The sequence below is a fragment of the Apodemus sylvaticus genome, chromosome 18 (genome assembly GCF_947179515.1).
Source record: "Apodemus sylvaticus chromosome 18, mApoSyl1.1, whole genome shotgun sequence".
Lineage (NCBI taxonomy): Eukaryota > Metazoa > Chordata > Mammalia > Rodentia > Muridae > Apodemus > Apodemus sylvaticus.
The window spans coordinates 69,629,919-69,641,951 of NC_067489.1; the positions used below are offsets into that span (position 1 = coordinate 69,629,919).

The 12,033-nt window shown below is 44.2% G+C and overlaps 1 protein-coding gene across 1 annotated transcript; it reads right to left on the minus strand.

Annotated features, from left to right (window-relative positions):
* Nucleotides 1-1,048: 1,048 nt before the first annotated feature.
* On the minus strand, nucleotides 1,049-1,993 carry LOC127669021 (olfactory receptor 2Z1-like). Its single transcript, XM_052162910.1, has one exon. The coding sequence runs from the start codon at nucleotides 1,991-1,993 to the stop codon at nucleotides 1,049-1,051; it is 945 nt and encodes a 314-aa protein (XP_052018870.1).
* Between the last annotated feature and the right edge of the window lie 10,040 nt (nucleotides 1,994-12,033).

Sequence of the window (12,033 nt, forward strand, 5' to 3'; positions counted from 1 at the left end):
AGAATAACCTTGAATTAACCTTTTTTGGTTTGGCTTTGTTCTTTTGAGACAGGGTTTCTCTGTGTAGCCCGGGCTGTCCTGTGACTCCCTCTGTAAACCAGGGTGGTCTTGAACTCACAGAGCCTGACTCTGCCTCTCAAGTGGATCCCAGATCCACTGCCTGGGCCTCCTTGAATTACTTTTAAATTTGTCTTTATCATTATTTTTTTCTACTTTTCATGTGTGTATGCATGTTTTTGCATGTGTGGGTGCATGCACATGTGGAGTCTGAGACTGAAATCATTTTATCCTTTGAGCCAGGGTCTTTCGGTAAAACTCAGAGGCCACTGATGTGGCTAGCTAGCTCTCCGTCCTGCCTGGGGACCCTGTCTGTACCTTTGGAGGCTGGAAGTGCATGTGGCTCTGGGAATCTGAACCCACGTCTCTGGCTTGTGTGGCAAGCACTTAAGGGCAGCAGCCATCTCTGAAGGCAGATTGTGAAATCCCGACCATCCTGCCTCTACCTCCCCAATGATGTGCATGCTCCACCACGCCCAGTCTAGAAACCCTGCCCTCTCATTTAAATAATTTACAAAACATTTATTTATATGTCTCTGTGTCTATGCCGTATGTATGTGGGTGCCCAAGGAAGCCAGAAGAGGGCACTGGATCTCCTTGAGGTGGAGTTACAGGCAGTTGTGAGCTGTTAGACGTGAGTGCTGGGACCAAACTTAGGTTTTCTGGAAGGGCAACAAGTGCTCTAAACAACCGAGCTATCTGCCCTTCCCCTATTTAAAAAAAATTTTTTTTTTTATTTTGGAGGCAAGATCTTGGTATATATCCCATGCTGGCTGAAAACTTGAGGTAGCCTTCCTGCTTTGGCCTCCCTTGTGTGCTAGTGTAGGGGTGACAAGTACCCACCCCACGCTGGGGTATAACTTCTAGTTTTCTACAAATCCACACAGAAGTGGGAAGTGCATCCTGGAGGAGGCAGCTGGCCAGTTGCCTTGAACCTTGCATGCGTCCAGCCATAAGGGAGGCTCCTAGGGAAAACCAGGATCGCGGGACATCATCGCTTCGCCCTGAAGTCAGACCTGCCCATGATCTTGACCAAGGACATTTGAACTTCTCTGTTTCTCAAGCTGTAGATCAGGGGGTTGAGGGTAGGGGTGATGAGGCTGTAGAAGAGGGACACCACATTGTCCTGTTGTGGGCTGTGGTAGCTGCCCGGGACCATGTACATGAATACTGCTGCCCCGTAAAAGAGACCCACTACAGCCACATGTGAGGAGCACGTGGTGAAAGCCTTGTATCTAGCTTCAGCTGAGCGCATGAGCACTACAGCCCTCAGAACTTGGCCATAAGAGGTGAGGATGAGAGACAGAGGCATCAGTAAGATCAGCACCCCAGAGATGGAGAGCGCCAACTCATAGGCTGATGTGTCTGCACATGACAGCTTGAGGAGAGCTGGCAGCTCACAGAAGAAGTGGTCCACCGTGTGTGAGGCACAGTAGGGGAACTGAAGGGCGATGGAGGTCTGGATGGAGGCCACCAAGGCACCTGAGAACCAGGATGCGCCCACCATCACCAGACACACTTGGCTTCTCATGAGCACCTGGTAATGCAAGGGGTGGCATACGGCCACGTAGCGGTCATAAGACATAAGGGACAGAAGGACACCCTCAGAGACACCCATGAGCATGAGGAAGAACATCTGGGCGGTGCATTCCCCAAAGGTTATGACATTCTTTCCTTGCAGGAACTCAGCCACCATTTTGGGGATGGTAACCAGTGGGAAGCCGACATCCAAAAGTGAGAGTTGGCTGAGCAGGAAGTACATGGGTGTGTGGAGCCTGGAGTCTGTGGCAATCAGGAAAATCAGGATGGTGTTGCCTAGCAGGCCTATGATGAACATGGTGGCCACGAGGAAGAACAGGACAAGATGGGGCCCTGTATAACTGAAGAGCCCTACAAGGATGAAATCTGAAGTTGCTGACACATTTGAAGTCCCCATCCCCCAGTAATGCTACTGTCTACAGAAGATTTGGTAAAGGATCTCACTGGGATAATTTTACATCATACTGCAACTGTTTGTTGGCCTCCTGGAGTCTCACAAGGGGATAAAAACTTATGAGTAAATCCAGGCTCTGCCCAGTGAGGAGCTGGAGGAGGAGCTGGAGGAACTGGAGGCGTGGCTCAGGGGAGGATCCCTGACTGAAATCCTCCAGTTATCAGAGCATGGAAATTCTGCCTGGGTGTTCTGTTATCTCTCAGGCAAGTGCAACCAACCAACGTCTACAGTTGAGTCCTTGGTTAAGCTAGAGAGTGTAGACAGCTCCTGTGAAAGATCAGAATACCCAGTCATCAGACACCCTGCTACAGGCGTGGGATTTTGAAGAGGTCAAGATAAGACCTAGGGAGACCTTGTCTAAGATGACACAGGAGGTTGAAAGTCAGTCAGGAAATATCTGGAACTGCGAAGAAAGGCTCATTTCCATATCATTGGTAGAGAGAAGATCTGAAAATCGAGAACAGTCAGAAATGGTTATTTGGGATGGACTTTTTCAGAATGGTCTTCAGAGAGACATAATATCTGCTTGTTAGGTTTCTTTTGAGTGTGTGTCTGTATATGTATGCATGCATATGTATGCATGTATGTATGTATGTATGTATATGTATGTATGTGTGTGTATGTGTGTGTTTGTGTGTACATGTATTTGTAGGTATGTATGTGGTTTTGTGTGTGTATGTATATGTGTGTGTATATGAATATATGTGTGTATGAAGTAGTTGTTCAACTCAAACATACTGCATGTTTGATTGATAATTTTTGATTTGTTTTTATTGGTTTTCTCTTTAGTTTGTTTTGATTTTCTTTTTTGTTGTTTGTGTGCTTGTATGTATTTATGTACATGCATATGCACGTGTGTATATATTTGTGTGTGTCTATGTTTATGTGTGTGTCTCTCTGTGTGTATGTGTGTCTGTGTAGGCTACATGTCAGGCTTTGGTGCTATTCCTTGGGTGCTGTACTGTCCATCTTAGCTTTTGAGACAGGTCTTTCCCTGGCTTAAAGTATGCAAGGACGGCTACGCTGGCTGCTTAGCAAGCCAAGGGGCTGGCCAGACTCGGCCTCTGCAGAGCTGAGATTGCGAGCCTCTGCCTGGACACTTGTGTTCGCTCCCTCTCTCTGTTGTGTGCCCATGTGCATGCGGTGGCCAGAGAACAGCCTGGAAGAGTCTTTCTCTCTTCCACAAGGATTGAAGACAGGTCCTCATACTTTCATGTCTTTCTTTTCTGACAGAGCCATCTCCCAGCCTGTAGCTAGCTCAGAGCTGACAGTGCTATGTTGAATGTGTATGAATGTGTGGCTGTCTGATCCTCAGCCTTCCCTCCCTTTGAGCTCAGAGCATCTTGTAGTAGTGTTCATGATTCTCACCTCTAGTGCTGAGCACATCTGTGTGGAAGATGCAGTTGTTGTAGTTGTATGGGCCACATCCAGAGGCACAGACAGGCTGGCTTTGGAGCACAGGACAGACACCTGCCCTGCATGTGTCCATAGGATTTGGGAAACTTTAGATATCAGGATCTGTGCCTAGAGGTCGTCTGGCACCCAGGTCCCCATGCCCATAACTATGGATACTGTCCAGACTATTTGACTTGTTTTTCTCTAACACAGCTTTGCTGAGCTTCAGCAGAAACATGTGGCTCAGGGGTGGAGGGTGGCTCAGTAAGGGCTGCTTTTCTAGAAGACCTAAGTTTGGTTCCCAGAAGCCATGCCAAGTGGGTCATAATCATCCTTATCTCTAGCTTCAGGGAATCAAACACCTCTGGCCCTTGCAAGTTTGGCCTCTGAAAGCATTTACATACACATAGATGTGACTTAAAATAAATGATGATGATGATGATGATGATAATAATAATAACCTTTGGCAAGGGCCCAGTGAGATGAGCCAGAGGGTGGAGATGCTTGGTGCTAAGTTTGGTGACTTTGAAGAGCCCAGAGCAATTCCAGGCATGGGTCTACCATCCCCACCTTCCTGCATGTCCTCAAGTCCTACATTCTTTCAGTTGCAGCAACACCACCTGGCCTGTGTGAGCCCCATAAAGATTGAGATAAGACTCCTGCCTTAAAATGTCCTTCAGACTGTACCACCATCCTACTATTGTTACGCTCTGGGCTTGAGAACTAACCCTCAACTTACCAGTTCCTTCTTTATTATTCCCTAAATATCTGCTCCTGGGTTTATGCGTTAAAAAGAGACTGGTTGAGTCCTTCCAAGGTCATTGTATCAGCTCTGAGCCTGACCTCAACCCTAACTGATTAGAAGCATTTTCCTGTGGTGAATAAAGTTGCTTTTGGTTTATTTCTGACTTTGGTGGTCCTTTCCTCATTATTAATGCTCTAAAATCTCAACTACTTGAGTTCTAGCCCTGAGAACAACATGGTGACAAGAGAGAACCAACTCCTGCAAGCTGTCTTCTGACCTGCACACACAGAGGATGAGCCCTCTGCTCAGCTGCCCTTCTCTCTCCACTTCTGTCTTGCTTGTCTTTTGAAGCTGATCTTCGTAACATCTCACCTTCGAAGGTGAAGGGGCCCTACTTAGAAACGAGGTCATAAGCCTCTGCTCCAGCAGCAGACCACAAAGTCCAGGAACAAGACCATAAAGTCCCTACCTGAAGAACAGTCTGAAGATAGACACACGAACGGGAGATACATCATCTCAGGATAGGCCATCTGTTCTGGGCAGCCCATCCTGTGGTTAATCATTCATGATGCAGGAATGCAGCCCATCTGGGGCATCCCAACAGCCATCAATGAGGTTTTAGATTACCTAACCCTAAAAAAATCATACTAAAGCGTTTACCTATCTTAAGTCTTAGTCACTTTGCTTCTGTAGCTGACGTGCCTGTCTGAGTCGTTCTGAGGTCAGAAGCTACAGTTGCTGGCATTTCACTTCTATTTGAAGTCCCAGGACAAAAAGGGGAGGGAGGCCTGTCTCAGCCTTTGTCTCAGCACTTTGAGAACACGTGACCACATGGTAAGAAGTGCACCTCAAGTTTGCACATAAATTCAGGTCATAAATTGAATAGGAACGAACAGAGAATGTTTACATGCACATCCTTTAACAGTAATAATTTGGCTAAACATCCATCTTCTGTCTCCAGCTCTACAGGGTCATGAAGAGTTAAAGACCATAACTACGATATCCTTGAAGTTTTGTATAAATAAATAAATATATTTATCTTCTGTCCTCGCACCTAAAGTAAACCCTTAGTTCCCTTCTTATGACCTTTGGGTAATTGTTTTACAACCTCTTGGAATGTGCTCTAAGTCGTGGATGTCTGGTTGCTGTCTCAGACGCAATTAACTCCTGACACTTGAAGACTGGCTGAATTATCATTGCAGTTTTGACATCAGAAGGGCCTTAATAGAAGTCCTATTATAAAACAGGCCTAAGTGTCTTTGGGTTGCCATTTTGAAGTGGTGGTGACCCCTCTGTGCTGGTTGTTTCTGTAGAATAAATAGTCTTTGTTCTTGCATATCATTTGAGTCTGGGGTCTTCCTTCAGCGGTTCTTGAACCCTAACAAAGGCATTGACTCCTCTCGATTACCCTTTCCCGACCCTTTTTTTTTTTTTTTTGTCATGCAGTATTTCTTCCTGTTGAAACTCCCAAGACCCAGGAAATGCAGCCGAGATTGACAAGACCCCTCTGCTTGGTCACAGAAGCTGTGGAGTGTTTCAGGGGTGTGGGCAGGGGTCATAATTCCTAGAGATGCAGCTTTGTTGAGTTGCTACCCACTTTGTCAAGGCTGTTTGGAAGTGCCCCATGAGTTCCCCCATGTTTAGGTAAATCACCCCAAGAAATGTTAGGTTTTAACAAGACCTGGTCAATGGCTGATGGAGGTATCTGCCCTCCCTTCCTCTCCTTGCCCTGTTCAGTTTGAACTTTTCCAGGTGCCTCTGACTGGGCTCACCCTCATGTGTGTAACAAACCCTCGTATCAACCATATTGTGGAGCTGTCATGTCCTATTTTTTTTCATTCATCTAGTACCTAAAACATGGGAGAGGCATGTGTGAGTTCCCTTCCATGGGACTTGGCCTCTCTGAACCAAGCTGCTAGTAGACTCTCCTAAGGGAGGATGGATCATTTGTTTCTGCCACTCACCAAAACTGGCTTCAAATTCTAGACTCGGCCTCGGCAGCAGCTTCCTTCCTCAACTTTCTCTAACTTGGTAAGTGTCCTCTCTGGCTCCCAGAGACGCCTATGCTCTCTGGGGCAGCATCATGTGGGCAAGACTTGAATCTTTGCCTGTTTCAGTGGTTCTTAATCTGTGGGTTCTTAACCCTTTGGCAAACCTCTATTTTCAAAAACATTTACATAATAGCAGCAAAATTACAGTTATGAAGTAGCAACAAAAATAATTTTATGGTTCGGGTCACCACAACATGAGGACTTGTATTGAAGGGTTGTTGTGTGTGGAAGTTGAGAACCACTGCTCCATTGGAACTCTACCTTTTCTCAAAGGTCCCCAGCCAGCTCTTCAGTTGCTTTCACGGCTCCTTCATGGCTCTCAGCTTCTTCCTGGACCTTCCTTGCCTCTCCAGGAGCGCCAGTGCCAATGCAGTTGTAGCCTCATCAATAATATTGGAATCCTCTCTATTTGTAACCCTTGTCGTCGTCGTCATCTTCTTCCTCCTCCTCATCCTTCCTGGCTATGTCGTTCACTGTCCCTCAGCTCCCTCCTGGACTTTATAGGAGCTCTCCCTCTGGGGAGTTCATTTTGTGACCTTTTCTCCTTTTCTCCTGGGATTCAGAGATTTCATTAAAATCTCACTGTCTTACTGCAAACAGCTCTGCCTCAGTATAGCTCAACCAATGGCCAAAAACACACCCCATTTTTAAATTCTTCCAAATCGTAGTAACTTCTGCCACCACATAAACAAATGATCCCCAAATCTCTGATATGTAAATACTTTCTTCTCTATAATCCCCAAAGTGTCTACTTCTTACTCTTCAGAATCTTTTATCTTTTTGATTTCTCTGTTCTCTGTTCTTAAGAAATCTTTTAAGACTATTTTGTGTAAATGCTCTCACCCTAGGGTATTCTAAGTTTATTGGGTGTGGTTAAAAATCTGTAACAAAAATTTAGCTTAAAACTTATAGCAAAAGGTTGAATCTTAATTTGCTGTATGTGATTCAACTCTTATTTAGGAAAATAGATCTACTTACTGTATATGTAACTTGGATTCAACTCTTGTTTAGGAAGATAGATGTTTTTAATCAGGAACCATGTGACTTGCCTTCATCTTGGCTGATGATCTCATTAGGATGGAAGCAACCATCTGTCTGGCAGCCATCTTTACTTACTAAGGTTAAAAAGCAGGTACATGCTATATGACTTCACCACCATCTTGATTAAGATGATCACATGGTATAAAGCAACTAAGGCAGTACCTATACAACCTGTCTCCTCTTTAGACTAAGGAGTCAACAGCAGGTCTCCAAAAATATTTTGGACTAGAATGGATTACTATATGATAAATTCCTAAGGTTATAAAGGTCTACTCCCATTAACAAAAGCTGATTTAGAGAGTTATTTCTAACCACTTATTTCTTTTCTAAGTGCTCAATACTAGGCTTCTAAAAAATGTTAAATAAGGAGTACATGTTTGATGAATAAGGTTTATAAATTCCTAAGGTAGACTCAGGCTAACAGTAGCTGACTTGAAAATGTGTGTCTGGCGTCTTTGTCCTTGCTTACTTTTTAAAAAATCTTTAGCTATTTGGAGAAACTGAGTCATGAAAAACCTGATATTCTGTAATGGTGGACTACAAAAAGGTCAGAAGAGTTTCTGGTCTCCCTGTGGACTGTATTTATGCTTAGAAGTTTTATTTTTGATGCTAAAGAATCTTCAATTAAATCTTCAACTCGGTCGGGCGGTGGTGGCGCTGTAATCACAGCACTCTGGGAGGCAGAGGCAGGTGGATTTCTGAGTTCGAGGCCAGCCTGGTCTACAGAGTGAGTTCCAGGACAGCCAGGACTACACAGAGAAACCCTGTCTCAAAAAAACCAAATCCAAAAAACCAAAAAAAAAAAAAAAAAAGTCTTCAACTCAAAAATTTAAGTCTCAAACTTAAGAGAGATGAAGTTGTAAAATCCTAATATCCTTACTGACTTCTAAACTTTTTAAAATTACTAAGACATGCAAGTTTGTACTCAGTCATCATAAATGATCAAATTCTTCAATGTTTTCAGAACTAGGTTCATAATCATGCTAAGTACAAATGTAACTCACTTAGTTACAAGCTTTATTTAGCTTCCTGTATACCTTTTCAAGATTAAGCTTAAAGCAATAACTAAAATCAAGTAACTAAAAGCAAGTAAAGCTTATTTAAAATCAAGTAGACTTAATAGACAATGGTCCTCAAACTCTTCAGAGATTTGTTGAATTTAAAGTGTTTAATAGAAAAGCTTCCCACGAGAAACAGAAATGCTAGAGTCTAGCAGGAAACCTAAGGTCTCCAGAGAAGATGATGGGACACAGACTCTAACTACTGGGAAAACCAGGCCCATGCCTCACCACTGCCAGTGCTCCGCCCAGACTGTGGCCACTGTTGGGTTAACTGCTCTACTCTGCCTCATCAAAGCATATCAGTTTTCTCAAGTTCCTCCTCCACAGGAAACTCCCTCAGACCTCCTGGGTCTGGCAGCCTAAAGCTTATGCTACTCTTCAGCATCAGCTGAAGATGTGATGTTGTCCTGTGACAGCTCAAGACTTACTATTTCTGCCCCCAAAGAAGCCATCAAGACCACTAAGACCATGGGAGCACAGAGCAAACTGTCCAGGTTGTGGTAAATCTGTTATTTTAATTGATACAGAGGCCACTTGGATTATATTTCCTGCTATAATTAATCTTTCTCAGATCTCTGATGATGTTGACCCCTAACTGTAACTTTATGTTAACAACAGCATGCAAAACAGCTCCTCTCCCCAAGACTACAGCTACCAGGTTAGTTCATTTCATATGTAAAATCAGGCAATAACCTGGGTGGAGCAGATCTGTCTTACACATACTTTGCCAGAACCAGTAGGTCTCCTGCTGAGAAAGGCAGACACAGTTTACCTTAAGGATAGATAAACTCACAGAATAGGTTTGTCTGTCTGTCTATCTATCTGTCTATCTATCTATCTACCCATCTATCTATCATCTATCTATATTACTATTTTTTTATTTAAAGGAACTTTTGTTTGTTTGTTTTGTTTTTGTTTTTGGAGATAGGGTTTCTCTGTATAGCCCTGGCTGTCCTGGAACTCACTCTGTAGACCAGGCTGGCCTCGAACTCAGAAATCCACCTGCCTCTGCCTCCCAAGTGCTGGGATTAAAGGTGTGTGCCACCACTGCCTGGCAAAAGGAACTTGTTTCGCAATGACTGCTGCCAGTAATCAAACACCTGTGTTTATGGTAAATGAGTGGATAGGAAGAAAAAGTTTTAAGGTTTATGTATTTTGTGAGGGTCTAAGAAAACAATTTAAGGTCTATCAAAAATGAGAACTTCTTCAGGTTCCTTCCTCCTCTGTGCTCTTGCTATAATACGCCGTCAAAAGCCCACAGTTTGAACAGTCGTCTTTGGAGCTCTAGCTGTTAATGAGGTTTGGTAAAGCAGGGCTTCCATGGTTATAGTCTTCTCAGTATAGACTTAAAAGTATTTCCCAACCATATTGGAGACATCTCTGTCCAATCTCTATATCCACTCCTCTGGACATAAGAAAAGGTATTAATGCTTTTAACCTCAAATCATTCTTTTTTGGTTCTCTAAGCTTTTACTATGATCAAAGGCATGAGTCTGCTGCCTTTTTTACAATGTGGTTTTCAGTACAAATTACAAATAGTGGTAATGCCAATAGTTCTAAAATTTTTATTTGTTTTTGTATAAACTTACAAAAATTCTTGTAAGCTTCAAGGAGTTGTGAGACTTGGATCTACCTCTCACAGGTCAAAAACTCCAGATAAGTACTTTGGTCAACCAACAGCCTAAGTTTCCCTGCCCATTGTCTGTTTCTAAGGATGGGATCTCCCCCTTTTCCTGGTCTTGGGACTTCTCCCCTCCACCTGAAGACCTAACCCCCCCCCCCCCCCCACTGGTTCCCAGGATAGACTTGAGTAAAGTTGTTTATCCTCCTGTTGTAGGTGCTCTATCTGGGGTGAATAGACATTTGTTCACTCTTCCCAGGAAAAGTTACATCACACATTCCTTCACTCTTTTGAGCTCTGACAGCTGACCGGCTGACCGATGGACTGCTTGTACAATGTCTTTGTCACTAAAGGATGCATGGAGAACTGGAGGTTGGAGGCAGGAGAGATGGCTCACTGGTCAACAGTGCTTGTTGTTTTTGCCAAAGACTAGAGTTGGGTTCCCAGCACCCACGTGGTGACTTAGAACTATACACAACTCCAGCTACAGGGGGACCAGGTGCCCTCTTCTGGCCTCCATGGGCATTGCACACATGCACATGTGCACATACCCATACATAGACACATCCACATCCACAAAAATAAGAAACAAATCTAAAACATAAAAATAACCCTGGGGTGAAAAAAAAAACCAAGGAGATGATTCCAGAAAGCTCAGAGCTTTTTGGGGAGATAGGGACAAGCAAACTAGAGAGTAAAACAAACCCAACATCTTCTTACAGATGTAATAAAAGAGATTGATCAATTCAGAGGCAAGTAGCCCATCACATGGGAAGAGTCCGTTGCTTGACAGGTGCTATTCTCTTGACTATGTGAAGATCTCAAGACATTAATCAAGGAAACCAAGCTTCCAGTCAACACTGGGGCATGGGTTGAATGGATGGTTTTCAAAGAAGAAAAACAAAAGACCAACAAATGCATGAAAATGCCGTTCAGCCTCCTCAATTTCTAGGGAAATGTAAACCAAAAAGTCCATGGAGAAGGTGGTCGTGGAGCACAGCAAGCCTGGCAGGTTCCTCTGAGATCGGAACATTCTGTCTCCCAGGGGAGCTCCTTAAGCACAGGAAGTAAACAGCTCAAAAGCTTCAGGAAGTCCCCCAGAGTGATAAGATCCACTAGGCTCTTCCTTCCTCAACTGTGCCTAAGGTACAAGGCCTGCTTAGAGACCAGCCCAGCTGCCTGGAAGGAGTTTACACTGACTGAGGCAGGGACAGCCTGCAGCTGTGCAGTAAGCTCCCGGCTCTGTGAGCTGTCATTTTGCTGGCGTGGACTTCAGTGATAAAGCTGTTTTGGAGTAATTTTTGCTTCTCTAAGTAACCCCTCATCCATACTCCTGTATGTAAGCCCAAAAACACTCATGGTTCACCAAGCTGGATTTTAGTGATATCTGTCATCCGGCCTGTTGTCAGTTTCCTATCTGCAGTGTGTAGACATTTGTTCATGTCCCCAGTAATGAATGTCACGCAACGCTCAGGAGACTGAGGCAGGAGGATCAGGAATTCAAAGACAGTCTGGACTATGTGAGACCCTGACTCCAAACCCAACCCAAAAGGGACATGGAGATGCCACCTCACCCCAGGGAGAGTGGCTGTCACCAAGAAAATAACAAACACTGGTTAAGGATGTGGGGACCCTTATACACTGGAGAGTGCAAGCTACCATAGAAGACAGTATAGGGACCTTTGAAAAACTGGAACTAGAATTACTATGTGATTCAGCTGTGCCCCCTCAGGATTTATCCAAAGGGATCAAGAGCAACATAGTTTGGCTGCCACACGTCAGCTCTCCAGAACTTCTCAGATAATAAGAAGCAAAACCACTGGAGGATCCAGCAGCCCCAGTAGTGGGTAAATATCCAAAGAAAACAAAGTCAGTATGTGTAAGACAGATCTGCTTCCCCTAGGTCACTGTGTGATCAGCCATAGGAACTAAGGCAGAAAAAAAACTATATCAACGGAAGGATGATGAACACTGAGACTGCATGCGCGAGATGTATGCTTCTGATGGAATAGTACTCAGCCATTACGTTCCCCACAACGGCTTGCATGAGAGTGTCTGCTTGTAGCTTC